Source organism: Megalobrama amblycephala, linkage group LG1 (assembly GCF_018812025.1).
Source record: "Megalobrama amblycephala isolate DHTTF-2021 linkage group LG1, ASM1881202v1, whole genome shotgun sequence".
NCBI lineage: Eukaryota > Metazoa > Chordata > Actinopteri > Cypriniformes > Xenocyprididae > Megalobrama > Megalobrama amblycephala.
Window position 1 is genome coordinate 54,267,041 of NC_063044.1, and position 21,522 is coordinate 54,288,562.

General features: G+C 36.7%; 1 protein-coding gene and 1 pseudogene across 3 annotated transcripts in view; both read right to left on the bottom strand.

Moving 5' to 3' along the window:
• Window positions 1-5,674, bottom strand: part of LOC125274624 (polymeric immunoglobulin receptor-like) — an 859,185-nt gene extending 853,511 nt beyond the window's left edge. For 2 of the 3 annotated variants that reach the window (XM_048200999.1, XM_048200997.1), the window contains exons 1-3: window positions 5,282-5,669; window positions 4,843-5,184; window positions 4,394-4,750 (exon numbers count right to left, since the gene is read on the bottom strand). In XM_048200999.1, coding sequence (XP_048056956.1) covers window positions 4,394-4,750; window positions 4,843-5,184; window positions 5,282-5,330 — 748 coding nt within the window. In that variant the 5' untranslated portion in view covers window positions 5,331-5,669. Of the gene's footprint in view, window positions 1-4,393; window positions 4,751-4,842; window positions 5,185-5,281 lie in introns of all 3 variants that reach the window. The other variant, XM_048201003.1, reaches the window with a different exon arrangement.
• A 1,880-nt stretch (window positions 5,675-7,554) lies between these two features.
• Window positions 7,555-21,389, bottom strand: LOC125275058 (annotated as a pseudogene).
• Between the last annotated feature and the right edge of the window lie 133 nt (window positions 21,390-21,522).

Sequence of the window (21,522 nt, forward strand, 5' to 3'; positions counted from 1 at the left end):
ACCCATTGGTAATAAACTTATCAATCATAAATATGTGCTTGTATATACACTTAGCCTGCCACTCAGATTTAACAATGTAAGGACTCAAATCACACAGAAACTCTTACCTGCACTCAGGATGAGACACGAAAGTACAACAAATCCAAAGCATATTCCAGAAATTACACGACGACCATTGTCTGTATCATGTGCACTCTTTCTCCAGCCATATGCAAAAAGAACTGAGGAATAGATCAAAAATAAATGTCACACAAGATAAATGATGTAATAAGCAAGTACATATCTAAAGATGTAGTGAACTGAAGAGTGTTTGTCAAACAGTTGCCTGAATTAAATAAGCCCATAATAACTGAATCTGTACCAAGAAAAGTAAAGGTCACCTCATGTACATCGTGATATTTTAGAAAAGATAATTCAACACTAAATGTAGTAAAATATAAACTATACAAGAATGTAATCTTATTATTTTATAATTTAGAATATCTCAAACATTCAAACATATTTGAAATTATGACACCCATATTTTCTGTTGTACTATTAAAGCAGAATGCAGAACATGTTTCTACAACCTGACAGATAAATCACTGAAACGGATGTTCAGAACAAATCACACTTGTCTTCACAAAACAAATGTAATCCGGGGATACTATAGTTGTAAGACTTTGAGACACTGTCTGTCTTTGAATCATTTTGTGTATTCAGGGTTGCTGACTTCAGGTTTGGACAGCGAGATTTTAGAGAGAGAGGTGTAAGATTTAACGGCTGAATTCTGGCCAAATCTATTGAAGCTAATATTTCATGAAGCACTTTAAATGTCAGAATAATGACCTCTGATGTGTAACATTAGGATTTACCCACCTGAATAAACAATGACTGTAAAAACAGCAAATTCACTCGTTATTCTGAAAAACCTGATCCATGTTTTAATGTTGTCTGTGGACAGAAAGAGTTGAAAACATAAAATATTTTGTAAAACACTAATGCACTGCCATTGTATTAAATTACACATCTTTTCCATTGCTTGTACTTAGCATTTATTCAGTGTTAGGTTGTGATAGGACAAAGTGATTTTTTGTTGCGATCAATATGTATCTACTGATACCCTTAGGAATAATAATAATAAAAAAACATTAAATCGTAACATACCTTGAAGATACTTTAAAAAAGGGAAAGCCCAAATCAACATAACAGGCCTCAGAATATAAAGAGCACAGCAAGTGACGGTCTCATGCAGAAATCCTGCAACAGAATATTCATTGATGGGTATTATTGATTTGAAAAAAAAAAATTAAATAAATGTCCCATCATAAGAGAATAAACAAACACACCAATAGTTAGCATGAGTCTGGTATAAGACAAATCTGTACAACATCAAAACTAATCTGCCACAGCACACTCTCATATAAACTACTAAACTCACCTTCAGTGAGACCCCAGAAGAAGAAGGCGATGGACATACAGATGTTTGGAAAAAAGACCAGAAAAAGCTGAAGATTCCAGATTGTGCTTCTGGAGACTGAAGAGAAGATGCAGAATAATCACAGTTAAATGAGCAAAAACACTTACAGTAACACAGAGTTAAAGGAATAGTTCACTTTTAAATAAACTTTTCCTGTTAATTTACTCACCCCCATGTCATCCAAGATGCCCATGTCTTTCTTTCTTCAGTCGAAAAGAAATTAAAGTTTTTGATGAAAACATTCCATATAAGTTTTAACCTTAAATGCTCATCTTGAACTAGCTCTCTTCTTCTTCTCCTCTATTTGAATTCCAGCAGTGTAGACGCTGCTAAGTGTATTACTGCCCTCCACAGGTCAAAGTTTGAACTACTTGTTATATGCAATATGCTAGTTCAATAGTATATAACAATTAGTTCAAACTTTGACCTGTGGAGGGCAGTAATACACTTAGCAGCGTCTACACTGCTGGAATTCAAATAGAGGAGAAGAAGAAGAGAGCTAGTTCAAGATGAGCATTTAAGGTTAAAACTTATATAATTTTCAATTTTTTTCAGAAAATGAGCGATGGTTTCACTAGATAAGACCCTTATTTCTTATTTGGGATCGTGTAGAACAATTTGAAGCTGCAGTGAAACTAATTTTGACCTTCAATCGTTTGGTGCCCATTCAAGTCTACTATAAGGAGAAAAATCCTGGAATGTTTTCATCAAAAACTTTAATTTCTTTTCAACTGAAGAAAGAAAGACATGGACATCTTAGATGACATGGGGGTGAGTAAATTATCAGGAAAAGTTTATTTAAAAGTGAACTATTCCTTTAATCACAAGAAATAAAATCTTTCAAACAAACCTGTGTTTTTTAATCTGCAGTAGAACAGACAGCAGAGCAGCAGTACAGCTCCAGATCCAGAAACAAAACAAATAACCAACACAGTTATGTGCCAAGAAGAAAAACCTGTGAAACACAAACATCACCACTGAATCAATTTCTTACAAATAGTCATTGTTTCTTAATTATGGAGAATTTGTAATCATTATTTTAAAGAATTCCTAACAGCTTGTGTCACGCTTGGAGTACCAGGGGCCCGATGTATAAACTGTTTGTGTACACACAAAATGGCCTTTGAATTATGCATACGCAATTTTCCACACATGCATGTATCAGGATTTATACAAAATAAACTTGCCGTAGAATATGTGCGCACCGTCTGCACAATCTAGACTGTGTGCAGCTACACCTGTGAACTGGAGTGAGCGAAGTAATGAAATGATCTGAGTGAGGCACTGATGTCAGAGAACTGTTACACTGCCAAATACCTTCAGTTTCCAGGAATAATATCCAAACATTCTACAATAGGTGTTTATTTTATAGGCAAAACTGCATAAATTAGTCTTGTTTAAAACAATTAAAAAATTGCCAATAGAAATGAATTAGAATAATTCTTCTTCTCTGAAAAGTATTTTATAGCTAAAACGTTTTCAGGTTTGTAAAACCATATGGCAGAATCTGAGCAAAATTCCCTTTAAAAATCCTAATCAGTGGAAAATTGTGTGCACATGTATCCCTGCCTCATCTCCTGCCCAAAATAACCATATATGGAGCTTACAACACCTAACTTTATGAATTTACTGATGACGCAGAAACTTAGTGTGTGTGTGTGTGTGTGTGTGATAATGTTACATTACATTATGTGTGCCGTGTGATACTGTAAACAGATTACCATGGTAGAGACGACCACATTCTCACAATCTAAAATTAGATAAATTTGTGTCTATTGGTGAATTTAAATGCATTACAAAGAGAGTGGTATTGGAAGTTTGTGATTGTTTTTGTTGGGAGGATGTGTTTAAATATTGTTGTAATGTGTACCTTTTGTATTTTAAAATTGTCTTACTGTTTGGCTGTTACCTTGGCCATGTCTCTCTTGTAAAAGACTTTAAATCTCAATGAGACTTCCTGGTTAAATAAAGGTAAAATAAAATAAATTACTGTAACAGATTCTATAGTTTCTACTTTGTTTGCAATTTCCAATACGGATAACCAAAAGTAATTAATTCTTTTTATAACCATTATGTTCAAAGTGTGTGTGTGTGTGTGTGTGTGTGTGTGTGTGTGTGTGTGTGTGTGTGTGTGTGTGTGTGTGTGTGTGTATGTGTGTTTGTGACAATGTGATACTGTAAACATATTACCATGGTAGAGATGGACACATTACAGTAACTCACCATTATAAAGGTCAACTACAGTATAGATTCAGTCATATGGTACAGTGAGAACATTTACTGTATTGGCATCAAACTCTGTTCGAGCACAGAACATCATGGCTGTTTCATACACCTTTTGATAACACACTGAATACTATTACAAAACATTACAGATTTTAAGCCAATTACGTAATGTAGGTAATGTAAGTGTATTTTCTAATATGGCATCTGTAGCCTGTGTAACTGTAATTATTTCAGCAACAAGGATGATTTGAAACATGTATCTTGCATTGTTTGCTCTTGAATTAAAAGTACTAAACTGAAAGAAGATCATACTGTTGTGTTTCGGTGATTAAACCAAATGTTCTCATTACACATCACAATGATCTTGTTTTTGAAACAATGATTATGTAGAATGAAAATATGTTCAACTAGAATGAAAGCATGAGATCAGGTTTTGAAAGAATGACTATCTGTGTTACAAGTGTGATCAGTTTGGAGTTTTGAAAATGTACACCTTGTGAAAATAGTACCAAAGTGAATAAAAAAAACTAAATCTGGCGCCAAATGTACAAAAAGGGTAGCCTAGATAGGACCAATCGCACCAATTGTAGCTAAAATACTATATTGTTTACTTCACATCAAGTGAAATAGTCCTTGCAAGAGGGTTGGCTATTTGAACTAGTGTAAATAGAGACTGCGTTATTTATTTTACTATGTTTGTCGACTCACCCAGTTGCTCCAGTACTACAGTTGCATTGGCTGAAAGTCCTCCAGCAAACACTTGACACATGTAAACTCCTTTATCCTCAGTTCTGACACTCTTCAGTCTGAGAGAGAAGTTTCCTTTGGGGATTTCATCAGTGAAGAACTCAACTCTGTCTCTGTATTGCTCATCTGATGAATCTGGTAAAGTTTCATTGTTTTCGTAGAGCAGAACCAGAACATCTTCATCTTCATTTGTTTTCTTCCATGAAACCTCTTCAATGTGTTCAGGTTTGATGTGAGAGTCTACAGAGCAGCTCAGAGTGACGTCCTCACCCACAGACACAGATATGGACTCATCTGATCCTGATACTAGCAAACGCTCTGAAAGAATAAGAATGGTTTATAAATTTAAAATACATAAAATTTCATTTTTTATTGAAATGTTCACTGGAACTCAAGTGTCTCTCACTTACCAAAATATATTTGAACCACAGTTTCACTAGATTCCTGCTGACTGTGAACTTTACATGTGTATTCTCCCTCATCTTCAGCTGTCAGATTGTCCAGACGGAGGGAGAAGTTTCCATGCTGAATCTGATCAGTAAAGAAATGAGCTCTATCATGATACTCCTGCTGCTGGGCTTCTGGTCGACTCTCACCCTCCAGAAACAAATGAACTGGAGTCTCTGAGTCTGTTCTTCTCCATTCCACCTCCAGATCGTTCACTGGTAAAGGTTCATCAACATAACAGGGCAAAACCACTGAAGATCCCAGAGGAGCAACCAGAGGATCAGAGGGACCGTGCACAGTGAAGCCTGTAAAGAAATACAGAATCTGGTTGCTTAACAAATGAGAAAGAAAAACTCGAAGGATATTCGAGTCACAACATAAAGTGATAGGCCTAATACGCACCATCAGCGATCATCAGAAGCATCGATATATGAATAAACTTAATGTCCATACTTTGTTCAAAGAAAAAGCTATAATAAAATCATAATTTTATCATTAAAATTAGTTTACTCGACCTCGACAGTCTTTCATAAGAGGCCACGCCTGAATAAACACTTTTACTTTCGCTTTCTTAAATGCGCGCGTCATTTAATCCATCTGAACCGTGAAGGACAAGTGCAGAAAATATTGTTAAAATATCACTTTCTGTTGGCTCTCTTTGGTTACTGTTGATATATACTTGAATAACAACAACTTTCCTACATTACACACAAAAAGGAAGAAATGCCAATAAATGATTGCGTGTTTAACAGACGCAGCAAAAGCACCTCTTGTTGTTTATATATTTTGCTGTAGCCTGTAGGGTGATAGGCTACTTCCCTAGCCTAGAGAAATCATGAATTAGGACGAGGCTTCTTATTCAGAATATTGACGCTATTCTCGACGCTTCCACGTTTGTAGCTTCTTAATCATGCTCAATTGGGACCGTGCGGTTTTTCTCTTTTTCATGCTTTTTAAGGGATTGCTGTTGCTTTTTATGTCTATTTTCAGAATTAAAGGGGGAAAATAAACTCATTTGAAATGCAAATAACACTGATATATAAGCGAAAATAGACTGCAAAAATATAAAGGCACATAAAATATAATTAGGCCTACAGCATTCTTCTGTTTATTGAACATGTCATCAGCTCAACTTAAGGGACCGTGTGGTTTTTCTCTTATTCTTATTTTTAGGGATCCTGTTACTATTGTGTCTATTTTCAGAAAAGAATAATAAACTAATTTTGAAATGTAAATATCAGTGAACATTACTGTGAAATTACAAAGGTATATATAGATATATAGATTCGTCTTGAGCCAAGGACTCTGGGGAAAAAAGAATTTTGTTTCTAGCCCTTACGGTTCAAAAGTTATTAACATAAACATAAGTGCAACTTTGGACAGCTGGTGGCGCTAGAGGGATTGAGTTAGAGACTCCAAATTTGCTATGGACAAAGGTCAGACTGTCCTCTAACTGTGTGCCAAATTTCACAACTTTCCCGCAAGCGGTTCTATGGGCTGCCATAGACTTCAAGAGCGGAAGAAGAAGCGGAAGAATACATAATAAGCGTACGGAACGTTTTCCAACAATAACAATAGGTGCCTAAGCACCTTCGGTGCTTGGCCCCTAATAATACAAGCAAATACTACAGATTTCAGTATCATAAGGTAACTAGAGACTATAGCCTACTCCAGTTTGGATCCAGCCTCTTATGAAGACTTCAGATGAAGGTCTCCAGAACATCAAACATGGATGATTATACAAAATGATCATGTTATAATTTCTTTACATGCACACTACTTTTACAACTGTAGTTTCTGATATTTCCTCATAAAAGACGATTGTGTTTTTGTCACATAGAAACATGCATTTTTCTGTAAAGCTGCATTGAAATATGTATAAGTGAAGAGTGTTATACAAGTGAATGTGAATTAAATTGCACTGAAATGAAAGAGCCCTTGCATTGTTGGTTACTGTACCATTTTGAAGTTATGGACTCAATCTCACATTACAGTTTGGAAAGCCATCACATTGTTGGCCTGTCTTGTACCTTTTTTTGTTGTTGTTGTTGTTGTTGTTGTTGTTTATCTCAGTTTGCAAGTGGTTGTATTAGCAATTTTCATGCAATTTCACTCATTATAATGTTAAAAACACTAGATGTTCCCAAATAAAGTAAAGAATGTATGTAAAAAAACAAAAATGTACATATTTCAAGCTTGTTGCATTATTTTGTATGTGTATAAAAGGGGAGTATATTGGGATGTTGTATATGTATATTCCCTGACTTCTCAGCATTGATTTATTTGCTGCTGAAAGAAATAAATTAAAAGGTTTTGAAAGTGTAATGTATTTTGTTTATCAGTAAGCATTTAGTACAGGATTTTGAATCTTTAAATCCACGATTTAGTAAGAAGTGATTAATTATCATTCACCTTATAAGTAAAAGTGTCATTTACAAGCATATTGACTCTTCTATGCGGTCCCTACTAGCTCAAAAAAAAAAAAAAAAAAAAAAAAGATATATGGCACCTCTAATTTGACAAATGTGACAAACATGAGGCTCAAAAATAAAATGACGAGCTCTGGGTTAAAGCGCTTTCTCTTTGCTACAACGCCATTTTGTTACTGCTTTTCCTTTGCTATCTACTACAATTTATTATCCATTAAAAAAAAAGAAATTCACACATTGGCACAATTTATATGTCTACACATTTAATTTCTGTTGGTGTGAGTGTTTCAGTTGGCTGTAGCTAATATCAGCGTGTGTTTGTTGTCTGTCGGCTCTTTAACAACAGAACTGAATCCAGACAGCTCTTCCTTCACAGACCACCAGTTTGAGATTTGCAAGTGTTAAAAATGTGAAATTACAGTATATTCCAGGTTAATAATTAAATTAATTTCACAGTAATTTAACCTGGAAAATACTGTATACGTCAACATTACAGATGAAGATACATGTAACAATATTAAGGAACTGAACTTTTCTCATTTGAGTGTTGGATCAGTTTAGTTGTCTTTCTGTTGTCTACTGATTGCACACAGTTTGTGGGGTGAAGGGTTCAAGATCAGACCCACGACTGGTGTGAGATCCAGATCATCTTCAGACACTCCAGGAGGAGGAGTGAAGCGGAAATGCTGAAGGAGCGAGGTGAAGAACAGGAAGAGCTCCATTCTGGCCAAACTCTCTCCAAGACAAACCCTGCGGCCTGAGAAAAAAGAGATAATGTTCAGAATGGCTACTTTTGAAAAACACTTTATTAGAACAAATATGTCATTAAAAATATTGAAGCTTCCGGCTTAAGTTCAGACTAAAAGACAAGTCAATGTCAAAACATGACACCTGCAGAGAAGGGCATGAAGGCGTCTCGTTTGATCAGCTGACCCTCCTCGTCTAGAAAGTGTTGAGGGTTGAAGGTGTTGGGCGTCTCCCACTCGTTCTCATCCCTCAACACAGACGTCAACAGCGGCAGAACACACGTACCCTAGATTTTAGAAGCGCAAAAGCAAGAGTAGGGAATTTTAATGTATTTTAATGTTATTTTCACAAAGATTTATTGTTTGTACAAAGCCTACTGGGTTGTAGACTTAAGTACAAAACAGACAGATTAGTTTAACTAAGCAAAGTGTTGTAAAGAACAACCAAATAATAGATAAGCAGGACTAACCTTCTTGATGAAGTATCCGTTGAAGTGAACATCACAGCTGGTCATATGAGGAAGATTCATGGGTACAATATTAGCCAGTCTCTGGATTTCATGGATCACAGCATCTGTATACGGTAAGTTCTTCCTGTCCTCTGTAACTGGCTCACGGCCAGCAAGCACCTGGTCAATCTCTTCATGAACTCGATCTATGACCAATGAGATCACATATAAAACACATAAAATGCTTTAATTTCAGTGAGATCTCTCATTATGATGTGTGTAGTGACTTTTGTGTAATGTGTAGAAATTGTTTTCACCAACAGAGGGAGCTGGCAAGATTTACTGATTACTTTAGCCACTAAGAACTATGCCTGAACAAGACCTCAGCACCATCAATTGTCAAAAGAGACACAGATAACAAGTGAGATGCCAATGATATTTTGTGCAGCATATTGTTCTCCCTCAATTTGGAAGTCTGACCTTGTATATGAGGATATTTGGCCATGAGCATCAGACCCCAGCGCAGTGTTCGTGCCGGTTGTGTCCGTACCAGCAGAAAACAGGTTTGACACCGTAATGAGCAGATTCTGGTCATGGAAATGTGAATCTTTTTCTCCAGATTCCTGCATGAAGCACAAAAACATTCTGGAGTCTTAAAGCCAAAGTATACTTCACTTTTTATGTGTATGTGAGTGTCAGCGTGAAATTTGTGAAATTCGTAATCAGAATAGCGCGATTGTACTGAATGCACACCGTTGAATTTTTGTAACCATTTTGTAACAGGTCACACATGTGCATTTAATTTAATTAATTTATTTTTTTGCAGTAATTACTTTATCCACAAGGTGGCAAACGTGTCCTGGGGCTGTTGATTCACAAAGTATTCAAAGAAAAACTGCATTACAGAACAGACTGAAATGCGTGCAAGCTACAGTAACAATCAAGGCCTACAAAGACAAGGGATTGTGTGAAGAGGTTAAAATATACCCTAATTTGTATACTTCTAGCATGGAAGAATACAAAGATGTGTATATCGGTTGTAACTCAGAGGTATTGCAATTTGTTGCAATGCGGATGCATCAAATGCCTGTGTTCGAGTCAAGTGAAATATACTTTGCAAGGCTGTACGTTCGACTGCGTTTGCATAAAAAATGAAGTATACTTTCTGCCTTAGGGTGATACTAAATGATCCAATACAAAAAAAGTACACTGATGAGCCAAAACCAGTAGCGTGTTTACCCACCACGCAAAGCACGCGATTGCATGGGGCCCCCACGATTTCTAATGAAGGGGACCCCATGGTGGTGTTATCAGGGATCTAAGATGGAGGACTCAAGTGTGTTACAGGTTTATTGACAAGGCAATACTTAAGACGAGATATTGAGGGTGAGGTGGTACAGTAGAAAGGGGTTAGGCACGATGACAAGCAAGCTGACGGAATGGCCTGCTGAGATCAGCCCAGGGTGTAAACAGGATGGTGAGCTTCGTTAGGTGAGCAGTACGAGGCCAAAATATGCAGTAAGAACCAGATAGGATCACACAGCACATGTAGTTAGATTCACAGGGGAACAATCAGGCACTGAACCGGTCTTGCTGCTTGGGAGGGAGAGAGAGTGGCCACAGGCAAACTCAGCTTGCTGGACAGGACTCTGCACATCAAACAGGACAGGAACAGGCAGAACAAGACACGACTAGAACACAAAAGGCTATAAGTCACTTCTACTAAGACACTACTGAGTTATGTAACAGACTAGTACACAGGGGCACAAGGTTTAACGAACTGGCAAAGACAAGAGGGAAAGAGGGCACAATATAAAGGGAAGAAAGTACATGAGGAACAGGTGACAACACTCACACTGACGAGGACTCAACAAGAAAGGGAGCAGGGAACATAAGTAACAGGAGAGCACACTTATAAAAACGAGGACTGAACAACGACTAAACAAGAGGGTGTGGTAACTGGAAACAAGGAGGAGGGAACAAAGGAGCACATGGCAAACACAAACACAGAAAAAGCCACGTGCTCAGGCACAACACAAACAAAGACACATTAAACAAAGACAACACAAACAAGGCTGCCAGGGCAGAACCCTGACAGGTGTAGTCTACGTGATACGCAGGTATATGCAGTATACCCACTAGGAAAAATTCAAAGATATGCATATACCTGCTTTAAAAAGCACGAGGATATGTTTTTGGTGCTCTATAATGTGCCGTGACAGATCGTAACGCCTCAGTTCTAGAGAAGCAGCAGTCTGACACACACCTGAACTGATCCTCTCCTCCACTTTAATACCAGTTATAATGCGAAATAAACATGAATGAACATCTGAAGGTATGTTAAAAGATACAGTACAACTCATCAAAATCCATATCATGTCTCAGTTAATCGTTTTATCAGTTTTTCAACCACGGAAAGACGTTAATTAAATTGCTGGTAACAAACAAATGTAACATCACATTTACCTCAGAACAAACATATTCAGTGACCATAAACTCGTTAGTCAGCTAGAAAAATTAACTACAGAGAGGAGCATTTAGCTAAATATATGTACCATATTACATATTAATTATATATTTTTAATGTTCTTTAATATATAATGCATGTTTGAATAAATCCATCAAGTTGACAGCCACCAATTAAATGTTTATATTTCAAAAAATAAATTGGAGTAGAAATAATTTTAAAGTTAGTACTACCAACTTTATTATTATAAACATTTCCTCAAGTGTAATTTAAGTTTGTATACAAATAAGTTAATTTTAACCTTCAATATTAATGTAGTACCAGCTGATCCGTATATATTTTATAGCTTTAGTTGAGAGATTTTTTTCTTGAAAAAATTTGCCATGTGCTGTACCTGATTTACAGTATATCCAAAATAACTGATATTGACTCGAATTGCAAGCTTATGAATCAAAATGCATAACTATGATAACAGACTGGCAGGAAATTATGCAAAAAAGAAAACAAAGTCCAACCAGGGTGATATTGTGACATACTGATAAACCTCATCTTTCCATTGTTAATAATAGTTGCAACCTGCACTCTTAAATGTGCATTAAAAATCGGCAGCTGATAAACCCCTGGGAATGCAATCACGGGGCCCTCTCCTGGAGATTTGCTTAGGGCCTCCAATAACCTAAACATGCCACTGGCCAAAACATTATGACTAGTAACATCTCCTAAGAAGGTCCATATTAAGGTCTGGGTAGATTAGATGGTATCCAAACAATCAGTTCTTCTAATCAATGTGTTGGATGCAGGAGAAACTGGCAGGAATAAAGATCTGAGTGACTTTGACAAGGGCCAAATTTTTAGGGCAAGGCGACTGGGTCAGAGTTTCTCTGAAACAACAAGGGTTGTGTGTTGCTCCCAGTCAGCAGTGGCGATAAATTTACCAACAGTGGTCAGAGGAGGGACAAACCACAAAATGGTGACAGGGTGTTGGGCGCCCAAGAGCCATAACATGCTAACATAATGCTAACATCTGGTGCCAGTAAAGAGTGCCATGGCTCTGTTTTGGCGGCACATGGAGGACCAACAGCATATTAGTCAGGTGGTCATAATGTTTTGGCTCACTAGTGTATATCTATGTAAGTAAATGGTACACGTCAGTTAAATACTGAAAACAACACCCCTAAAGTAAAAGTTTAAGCTTTTGCTGGCAAGTGGGCAAAAGTGAAGCATTAATTCACATAATACTTTACTTGTATGCTTTGTTTGTGGATGAGGAAAGAGTCAATAAATCCTCTGCAGTCAAGCGGGTTCAAAGTTTCCCGTAAGATGTTCACTAGCTTCTGCATTTCTTTCCTGTTGCTTTCCATATTTTCCATCAGCAGCCTCCACGTCTTCATCCAGGGTCCGAGAACCGGACACATGTTGTAGATCTACAGATGAAGACACACCAACTTTAAAATGCATCTATATCTGTTTGGCTGACATGAAAACATAGAGTTTAAGACCAGAGCTGAAACTGTTTTAACAGTGATTCGGTGTATCTGCAGCATTTTTGGTCATTGTGTCATCTTTTCAAATCTAATTGTAAACCCCCTTAAAAATAACATTGCAAGGAACAGCACCATAAACATTGCGGAGTACCTGTATCATAGCTGAACCAATCATGCAGACGTTCTTGTTTGCCTTGTTCACCATATCCTGAAACTTTGGGTCCTCATATTCAAATCGTTTTCCATACACAATAGCTGAGATGATGTTGGAGACGGCGCAATTCACCGGTTGGGTCGTATCAAATGGATTTCCTGCAAGACAAATGCAAACAGAGAAGATTATAGAGTAATCTAATACATAGAAAAGTATTCCATTAACACAAGCAGTTGCTTTACCTTGAAACTTCTCAAACACTTCCCGCAGATAATGTGTCTCATCTACTATTTTCTCTTCGCTCAGTTTCTTGCCCATTCCAAAGTCTCGAAGAGTTGAGATAGCGAATCTTCTCATCGTCTTCCAGCTGTCGCCATTAGCAAAGAGGATTCCTGTGGAGAAACATGTTTTGTATTCATAAATCGCCAGAGAGGGGTGATGATGGGTACTGATGTAGTTCACTAGAACCTTTTTGTATTAATCCTCTATGATATAATATTTTTATATTAAATATATCATTAACAACAATGAAATGTTGTAGAACAGTACGGCTGCGCAACACCAATATTAAAAAGTAAACTAGTGACACTAGTTTTTCTTTCTTTGCTCAATAATTAAGCTCAAGTGTCAGCAGTGATGCTGTGTCATGTTAGTGAGGCTGATGTTTTACCAAATCCTTGATTGAAGTCCTGGAATATGGGGGTAATGTCTCTTTCTCCGAATTCTTCTGCCTGGTTCACAAGTGCTTGTTTGACCGTCTTGTATCCAGCCAGAACCACAACCTTCTTGGGTCCAAAATGCACTTTGAACACTGACCCGTATTTTTTGGACAACTGTGAAATAGATTTGCATAACATACTCATGCATTGATTTTATCTGTTAGCAACTGAAATGAAACAAGAAAAGCATTTGGAACTTAAAATCAGGGACAGAAATGTTCTTAGTCATTGATTTGACTTCAAACGAAAACGTATTTTGATATACGCTCTTAAAAATAAAGCTTCCAAAAGAGGGTTTTCACAGTGATGCCAGAAGAACCATTTTTGGTTCCCCAAAAAAACTCGTTTTTTATTTCAAAAACCTAAACCCTTTTTTTTTTTTTTTTTAACTATAAAGAACCTTTTGTGGAATGGAAAGATTGAATGGATTTTAAAGGTTCTTTATGGAACCATTGATGTCAATAAAGAACCTTTATTTTAAGAGTGAACAGAGATTATGATCAATTAAATGACAGAAAAAGCACATATTTCTGTTTTTTCTGTTAAATCAGATTCTTGAAATAAATGGGAAAGTTTTGCCTGAAAAATACGGAAAGCAAAGACAAGAAATAGAAAAAAATTGAATATCCTAAAAGAATTTGTGTAACAAAATATGGGGAAAATGACAACAGGAATCTATAATCTAGGAAACATAAGATACAGAAACATACTTCCCAGAGGCTCACGTGAGGTTGTTTGAGATCCAGTTGGAGCAGGTTCCCCAGCAGTGGCAGTGGTTTGGGTCCCGGAGGATCTTTTCCCTCTTCAGGAGAGCTGGAGATGATTGAGATTAGATAAGCAACCAAAAACAACAGCACAGCTGCAAGGAAAGCTCCTGTAGTGGACACATGCATGAGAAACGTTTCCACTAAAGCCATAGTCAGAGAGAGCTCCAACACAACTGAGAGTCTTCACAACAAAAAAAAAAAAGAAAGAAAGAAAAAAAAAAGAAAACGGGTGTGAAGGCAGGTCGTTGTGTCTCCACATGCTGAAAACATGAAGGGAGGAGCTGAACAAAGTTCATGGCATGTCAGCTGAGTGTTTACCTAAATGTATTTTGAAAACAAATGTGTAGCCAGATGTGAGCTAAACCTGACAAAACCTGATTTTGTGAAAACTAGATATAAAGTTTTTTTTCCTTCTAAGAATGAAGACAGATTTGTTATTTTCACCCTTAGAAGAACATTTCTTTCTGATTTTATTTTATACATCCAAATGTCTGTTCTTGAAGTTAGAAAATCAACTTTACTCTTAATTTTTTTTTATCCTATACAAACAAGATGTGTGTGCTGAGCTGACATTTCATTCTTTTAAAGCCTTGACAAAGTTATACACTTCTAAAAACTCTAATGTAAAGAAATATTTGCAACTAAATTTTGTATTTCTTTTTTTATTAAATCATTCAAAAATTATTTTTTGAATAGCTATCAATTTAAAAAAAAAAAGATGCTCTTTTATGACAAATGGTGCAGTTACAGCAGCTGTTTAAATTCAGAAAGAACTTAAAGTCACAATGTAAGTAACAACATATCTTTTCTTCAGTATTGTGACATGGATACAATGGTTGTTCATTAGATGGAGGCAAATGTGAATGTGAACTTGCAGTCGATTGTAAGAAAGGGGGTTTAAAAAGACAAAATGTTTGGAGAAGTCTGGCATATTTCATTTTAATTAAAAATTGCAAGGTCAAAAAAAAAAAAAAGAAAGAAAGAAAGAAAGAAACATGCATGGATGAACCATTCACAATAAGATCAATGACCTGCATTTAGAAAATAGGTGAATGTGAATAAGTTGATTTTCCATTTCATGCCAACTTTAATCATATTTTGAATCTGATAGTCCAGTTACAAATCTTTTTAAGTTTGAAAGTGCAAAAATAACATATTTGACCTTTCTTATCCCAGATAGCAAGCAACCATCGAAATAATGTTAAATCAATGGTAATGTGTCATCTTTAACCACACTGAATCAAAATCACTTTTGCACCCACAATTAATGATGAAAAAATAGATCAGTGTATGACATCAAAGTACCGCGAGAAAGACTGAAGTACCTCTCACCATACTTTGATGTCATACACCAATCGATCAAATAAAAAATCCCAAAATGTATTTAAAATCATATTTCAAATTGTTTGATCGGTTACAAGAAAATACTGTTGGTCAATATAATCTATTAATAACAAATAACCACTTTAATATGATTAAGATTATTAACTTATTCTAAATTGTGATGATGAAAACTATATGACCAGATAATCTTTGTTTCTGGCTTCCTTTGCAACAAATTATGTAACTTGGTACAAAGACCACAAACTCACATAAAAATCCAAGAGTCAAACTGCCCAACTAAATGAAACACTGATCACCATTATGGTGACCAAACATTTCAATAAAACATCAACATCTAAAAACATTCTCAAAAAGAACTTCAGTAGATGAATGGCAGAAATAAAGTCAAACTGGTTAGTAATAAGTGAAGCTGGTCATGCTCTTTTTGGAGTTGTTTAATCATCCTTTGCTGAGATCTTGAGAGATTTATTGTCTACTTTTTTTCAGTTGATTTCAGACTGTGTGGATTAAGTCATTTTTAGTTGTTTTTAGTTGTTTCATTTTCTGAGAGTGCAAGAATGATGTTGAACCAACATCACATTGTAACCTTGATTCAATGCCATTACCATTGATTTTGTTTGTTTGTTTGTTTAAATGTCAACATTTTTTCAATATTAATTGCGGGTGCAAAAGTGATATTGGTTCAATTCGGTTAACGTTGACACACTGATTTAACATTGTTTCAGTGGTTGCTTGCTATCTGGGATTTTATATATGTCATCGTTTTTATGACTCTTTGCGAATGCTGAAAATGACTGATTCCTGAGATAAACACACAAATATCTGTTTGAAAACTATCAAATTTACTGTTTTAACAGATTTAATTAACAGATTTCACGACCGCTTCACTGCGCACAGTTTGTGTGGGGTCGGGTTTAGGGTGAAGCCCACCGCTGGTGTGAGATCCAGATCATCCTCAGACACTCCAGGAGGAGGAGTGAAGCGGAAATGCTGAAGGAGGGAGGTGAAGAACAGGAAGAGCTCCATCCTGGCTAAACTCTCTCCAAGACAAGCCCTACGGCCTGAGAGGGAGAGAAAAGTCACTTCTATACATCTTGTGTTTAAAATGAGCATTTTTGTAATGTGTTATATGCCTTAGTACTTTTGGGAATATTATAGATCATTATAGATCTCACAACAAAATCTAAAATAAATACCAGGATATTTCATGAATGAAGACGACAATCTTCTATGTGAAGAAAAGTAGTACCTGCAGAAAAGGGCAGGAAGGCGTCTCTCTTCACAAATCGACCATGCTTGTCCAGGAAGTGTTCGGGGTTAAAGGTGTGTGGTGTTTCCCATTCATCTTCATCCCACAGTACAGACATTAGAAGAGGAAATATGCATGTCCCCTGTTAAAAAAAAAAAAAAAAGATCACATCTTTCTATTTTGATATGGTATGGTATTTACAATGTATAGTCTACTGCAATGAGTGTGACAGCACTACCATGGTGCATGTGTTTTTTTTGTTTTATAAAAAACGGGAGTCAACTTTCTGTATTGTGTATTATTTTACAGTATTCTTACCTTCTTGATGAAGTATCCGTTGAAGTGAACATCACAGCTGGTCATATGAGGAATACTCATGGGTACAATATTAGCCAGTCTCTGGGTTTCATGGATCACAGCATCTGTATATGGTAAGTTCTTCCTGTCGTCTGTAATCGGTTGCCATCCACCAATCACCTGATCGATCTCCTCTTGAACCCGATCTGCAAGCACATCACACTTTAATTTCATTTTCTGAACTCAGCACAAGATAAGTTAAACATCCAAAGTATATTTAACAAGTAAAACATAACCCAGTTAAAACAGAAGCATCATGCTTGTTGATAAAGTCTGTTTGATAACGGAATATTCTGGTTCAGGATAAAGTTCAGCTCAGTCTGCAACATTTGTGGCATAATTTTGATAACCACAAATATTTTTCACTCATTCCTCTTCTCTTTTTTTTTAATAAAAAGTAAATATGAGTTTAAAAACATGAAGCGAATTACAGTGGAATAAAAACACTCATTTTTAAAATTGCAGCACACTTGCGTGACCCAGCTAGATGCCACAAATGCTGTCAGACTGAGTTAACTTGTACTGAACCCAGAATATATCCAGAATAATGTTTTAAGAAAACATTTCAGCCAACTGCAATATTTCAATCATACCCTGTATGTGTGGATATTTGGCCATAAGCAGCAAGCCCCAGCGCAGTGTTGTACTAGTAGTGTCCGTACCAGCGATGAACAAATTGCCGACTGTAAAAATGAGGTTCTTCTCATGGAAAAGTGAGTTATTCTCACCAGATTCCTGATGAAATAGTAAATTAGAGATTTAAAGAAGTAAAAAAAGAAGATGATCATTAAAATTTTAGGCTGCGTTATATTGACAATACTTCTGCAGTCTGCTTGCGGATAAGAAAGGAATCGACAAGGCCTCTGAGGTCCTGTGGGTTCAGTGTTTGACGTAAACTGCTCACCAGCTCTGATATCTCTTTGATATCAAGCTCAAGGTTTTTCATGAGCAGTCTCCAATTCTTGAGCCATGGACCCAAGAAAGGGAACATGTTGTAGATCTGGAGAACAAAAATCAGGAGATGTTTCTACCACAATGATGCAATAGTGTATGCCATTATAAACCAGTTCATTCTCACAGGTTATATTCAAATCATATGTGAACCTGCACAGACGCTGTTCCACTCAGTCTGACGCTCTCATTGGCTCGATCCACCATATTCCATAGATGAAGGTCTGAATACTCAAACCTGCGGCCATACACAATGGCAGAAATGACACTTGAGGCAGCGTAGTTCATCAACTGTGTGGTTTCAAAAGGTTTTCCTATAAAAGAACAGGCCATGGTGTTCAGCTTTTGGTCCATTTGCTGGCCATGCCTACATTGCTGGACTACTATGACTTTTGAAGCTTTACATTACAGGCATTATGATACTATCTCTTTCAAAGCATTGGTTATTTGATTAATGTACTTTACCTTCAAACTTCTCAAATTCCTCTCGTAAATGGCATGTTTCCTCTATGATTTTCTCCTCAATTTTTTTCTTTCCCATCCCAAAGTCTCGTAAGTTGGTGAGAGCAAACCGTCTCATCTCTTTCCAGCTCTCTCCGTTGGCAAATATGATTCCTAAAAGGTGTTTAATTTCTGAAGTGAATCTTTCAGAAATCATATTCTTGTAGCTAAAACAGTTGTGACGCCAAGGTCACTTTCTGAAGTGACTTCATACACCCAAAGAGACCAACTGTTTAAAACAAATTTTAAAAGTGGTTCAGAAAAGTTAAGTTGGTTCTGAGAAAAGCTTGAGCATCATTTGAGCACATATGCCTCTTGATTTGATATTGTGTTTCTAATGCAATGAAATTCAGATTTTATTAGTGTGACTAAAATGTCCAAAAGTGTCCAAAAACTCTATAGGGCTTTTCACACTTGAAATAGTTAACCCTGGGTCATTCTAAACCCTGGGTAAACAGAATCCTGGGATATCTTGCTTCACGTTTCACATTGCTCATAATTTACCTGGGGTTACCAGTTAGTCCTGGGTATTCATAAACTGATGTTTCATACCTTTAGATTCCTAAACCCTGGGTTATTTGAATATTTGAGGTGTCAGTGTCATTGAATGGATAAACACAGCACGTGACCTTTTTATATAAAATCTCTGTCATTGCGCATCCTCGTATTGCTGAATGTACTATCGAGTTTACACTGAATGGACATTTCGGACTATAAAGGTAAGAATGAAACTCTTCTTCACTTAAATTGTCGCATTTTCTGTCAGCATTTGACATTTTTCCTCTCAAATGCTGAATTTACTATTTATATACAATGCACAGTGTTTCCATGACTGTCCAAAGCAGGCAAATATGAGCGTACGATTGGGTGTCTGTTGCTAAGCGTCTAGCTGTAAAATTCTAACATTCTAACTTGTTAACCCCATATTTTAGTGCCAAACTTGTACAGTGTGAAACCATGCAGTGTGGTGCAAACCCTGCTCTGGCCCCAGGTATAAAGCAGTGCTAACCCCGAGTCTAAATTACAGGTGAGAAACATTCCTTTACCCAGGGTTAAAGGGGGTGTTTAGAATGACGATAACCCGGGATTAAGCGCAGTGTGAAAAGCCCTTGTGTAACTTATATGTAAGCTAGTAAGTATAAAGAACCCTTTAAACTGGGCTGCTCTTACCGTGTCCTTTAGTGAGATCATGGAACAGTGGCATGATTTCTCGATCTCCAAATTCATCTGCATAATTAACAAGTGCTTGCTTCACTGTTTTGTAGCCGGCTAGCACAACCACTTTCTTTGGACCAAAATAGACTGTGAAAACTGGGCCAAACTGCTTTGCCATCTGATGAAGATTGAAATAGACATTACAGACATTTAAAGGAGAAAAAAAATCTGTTCCAAACATTATTCAACTTTATTATATGTATCATAAGAGAATATATGTTGTTTTGTTCTAAATATGTTCTTGTGTTCCATAGGGTTGAAGCAACATGAGGGTAAAATGATGACAGAATTGTTATTTCTGGGTAAACAATCATATTTTCCCTGTGGAAAAACTGAATTGTTCTCTGTAACAACTCACCAGACCGTTTTGTCAACACTTTAAAGCTTTCTACTGATGAATCAATAGAAACAAAGCTAAATCTGTTGGCCAACAGGACTGATATCATTCATACTTACCTCACATAGGCTCAAGTGTGGTTTGTTAACATCCAACATTAGCAGATTTCCCAAGAGGGGCAACGGTTTTGGCCCTGGAGGTTCATTTTCGTCTCTCTGAGAGGTGAAGAATAGGAGATAAACAACCAAGAGCAGAAGCAAGCAACCGGTAAATGTTCCTGTGCTGGAAAGCTGCAAAAATGATTCCATGTTCACAAAACAATACCATAAGACATTGAGGATTGTACAGGTTTCAATTGGACATAGATAAAGTGGGAGTGGATGCTTTTGGTCTTTGAGGTGGAGACTCACAAACTAGTGTCATGTTGTTATTGTGAGACTTGATTTTCCTGCTAGACAAAAACTGAGATCAAGCACCCTGCAATAAAGCACACACACACACAAACCCTCCTTCCCTTCCCCCTGACTCTAGTCACTCTAAGTTCTTCAACTTAGTTCTGTCTCAGTGCGCTTGGTAAAATGGTCTCAATTTCACAGCAGTCACTGGTATTGTGCAGAAGATTGAAAACTAAGGAGAATTATGTCGTCCTTTTGGGTGTTGAAACACCCACTCCTCTTCCCCAAAACAAGTGTTGGTGTAGTAAATATTTACAACCCTTTTGTTCTGGTCTGTATATAAGGTAATGTGCAAAGCAGTCAGGCGGGATCTTCTGTAGCCAGAGGCCCCCATACGGGGATGGGCAAGTGCCTTAAAACACTAATCCACCACTGTGTGTATGTGCAATTGTTACTCTTAGAGTCATCTTTGAGCAACTGATGTTATGTATTTATGATTTCTGAATTGGCTTCTAATTGGTTATTTGTGTAATTGGCACAATACACTTTTACCTGACAAAAAAAAAAATGTTATATTTGATTTACTCTGGATTCTCCAGATATCATTATTACCAGTAAATTATGGGAGGCTAATGCTACTGTAAATTTGTGTCCAGGGTAGAACAAACTGAAGGTGCATGAATGAAGGAGCAGTAGGCACTTCATCTGAAGACCTTCTGATTTCTGTTTACCGCTGATTTAGCAAGTTGTATGGAAGTGGCTAAATTAAAATACACTTTTGTTCGAGTGAGCAGTAGGCAACCGACTAAAGGTATTAGCCAACTTATTACACCCTCTGACGAAGATCAGACTGGCGAGTTTATGTGCGTGAGTTTACTGCAAATCCCGGGGTGAGTATCTCTGTGCAGCATCGGGTCCCTGATAAACGAATAATTGAAATATGGGATACCCAGAATCATCAAATATCTAAATTAATACATAACCAATGATTAATTTCTAATTGGAAACACAGCCTAAGACTAATAATCATTTGAAATTGGAGTCAGATTAAACGAGTGAAATTACGTGAACTTCACAAG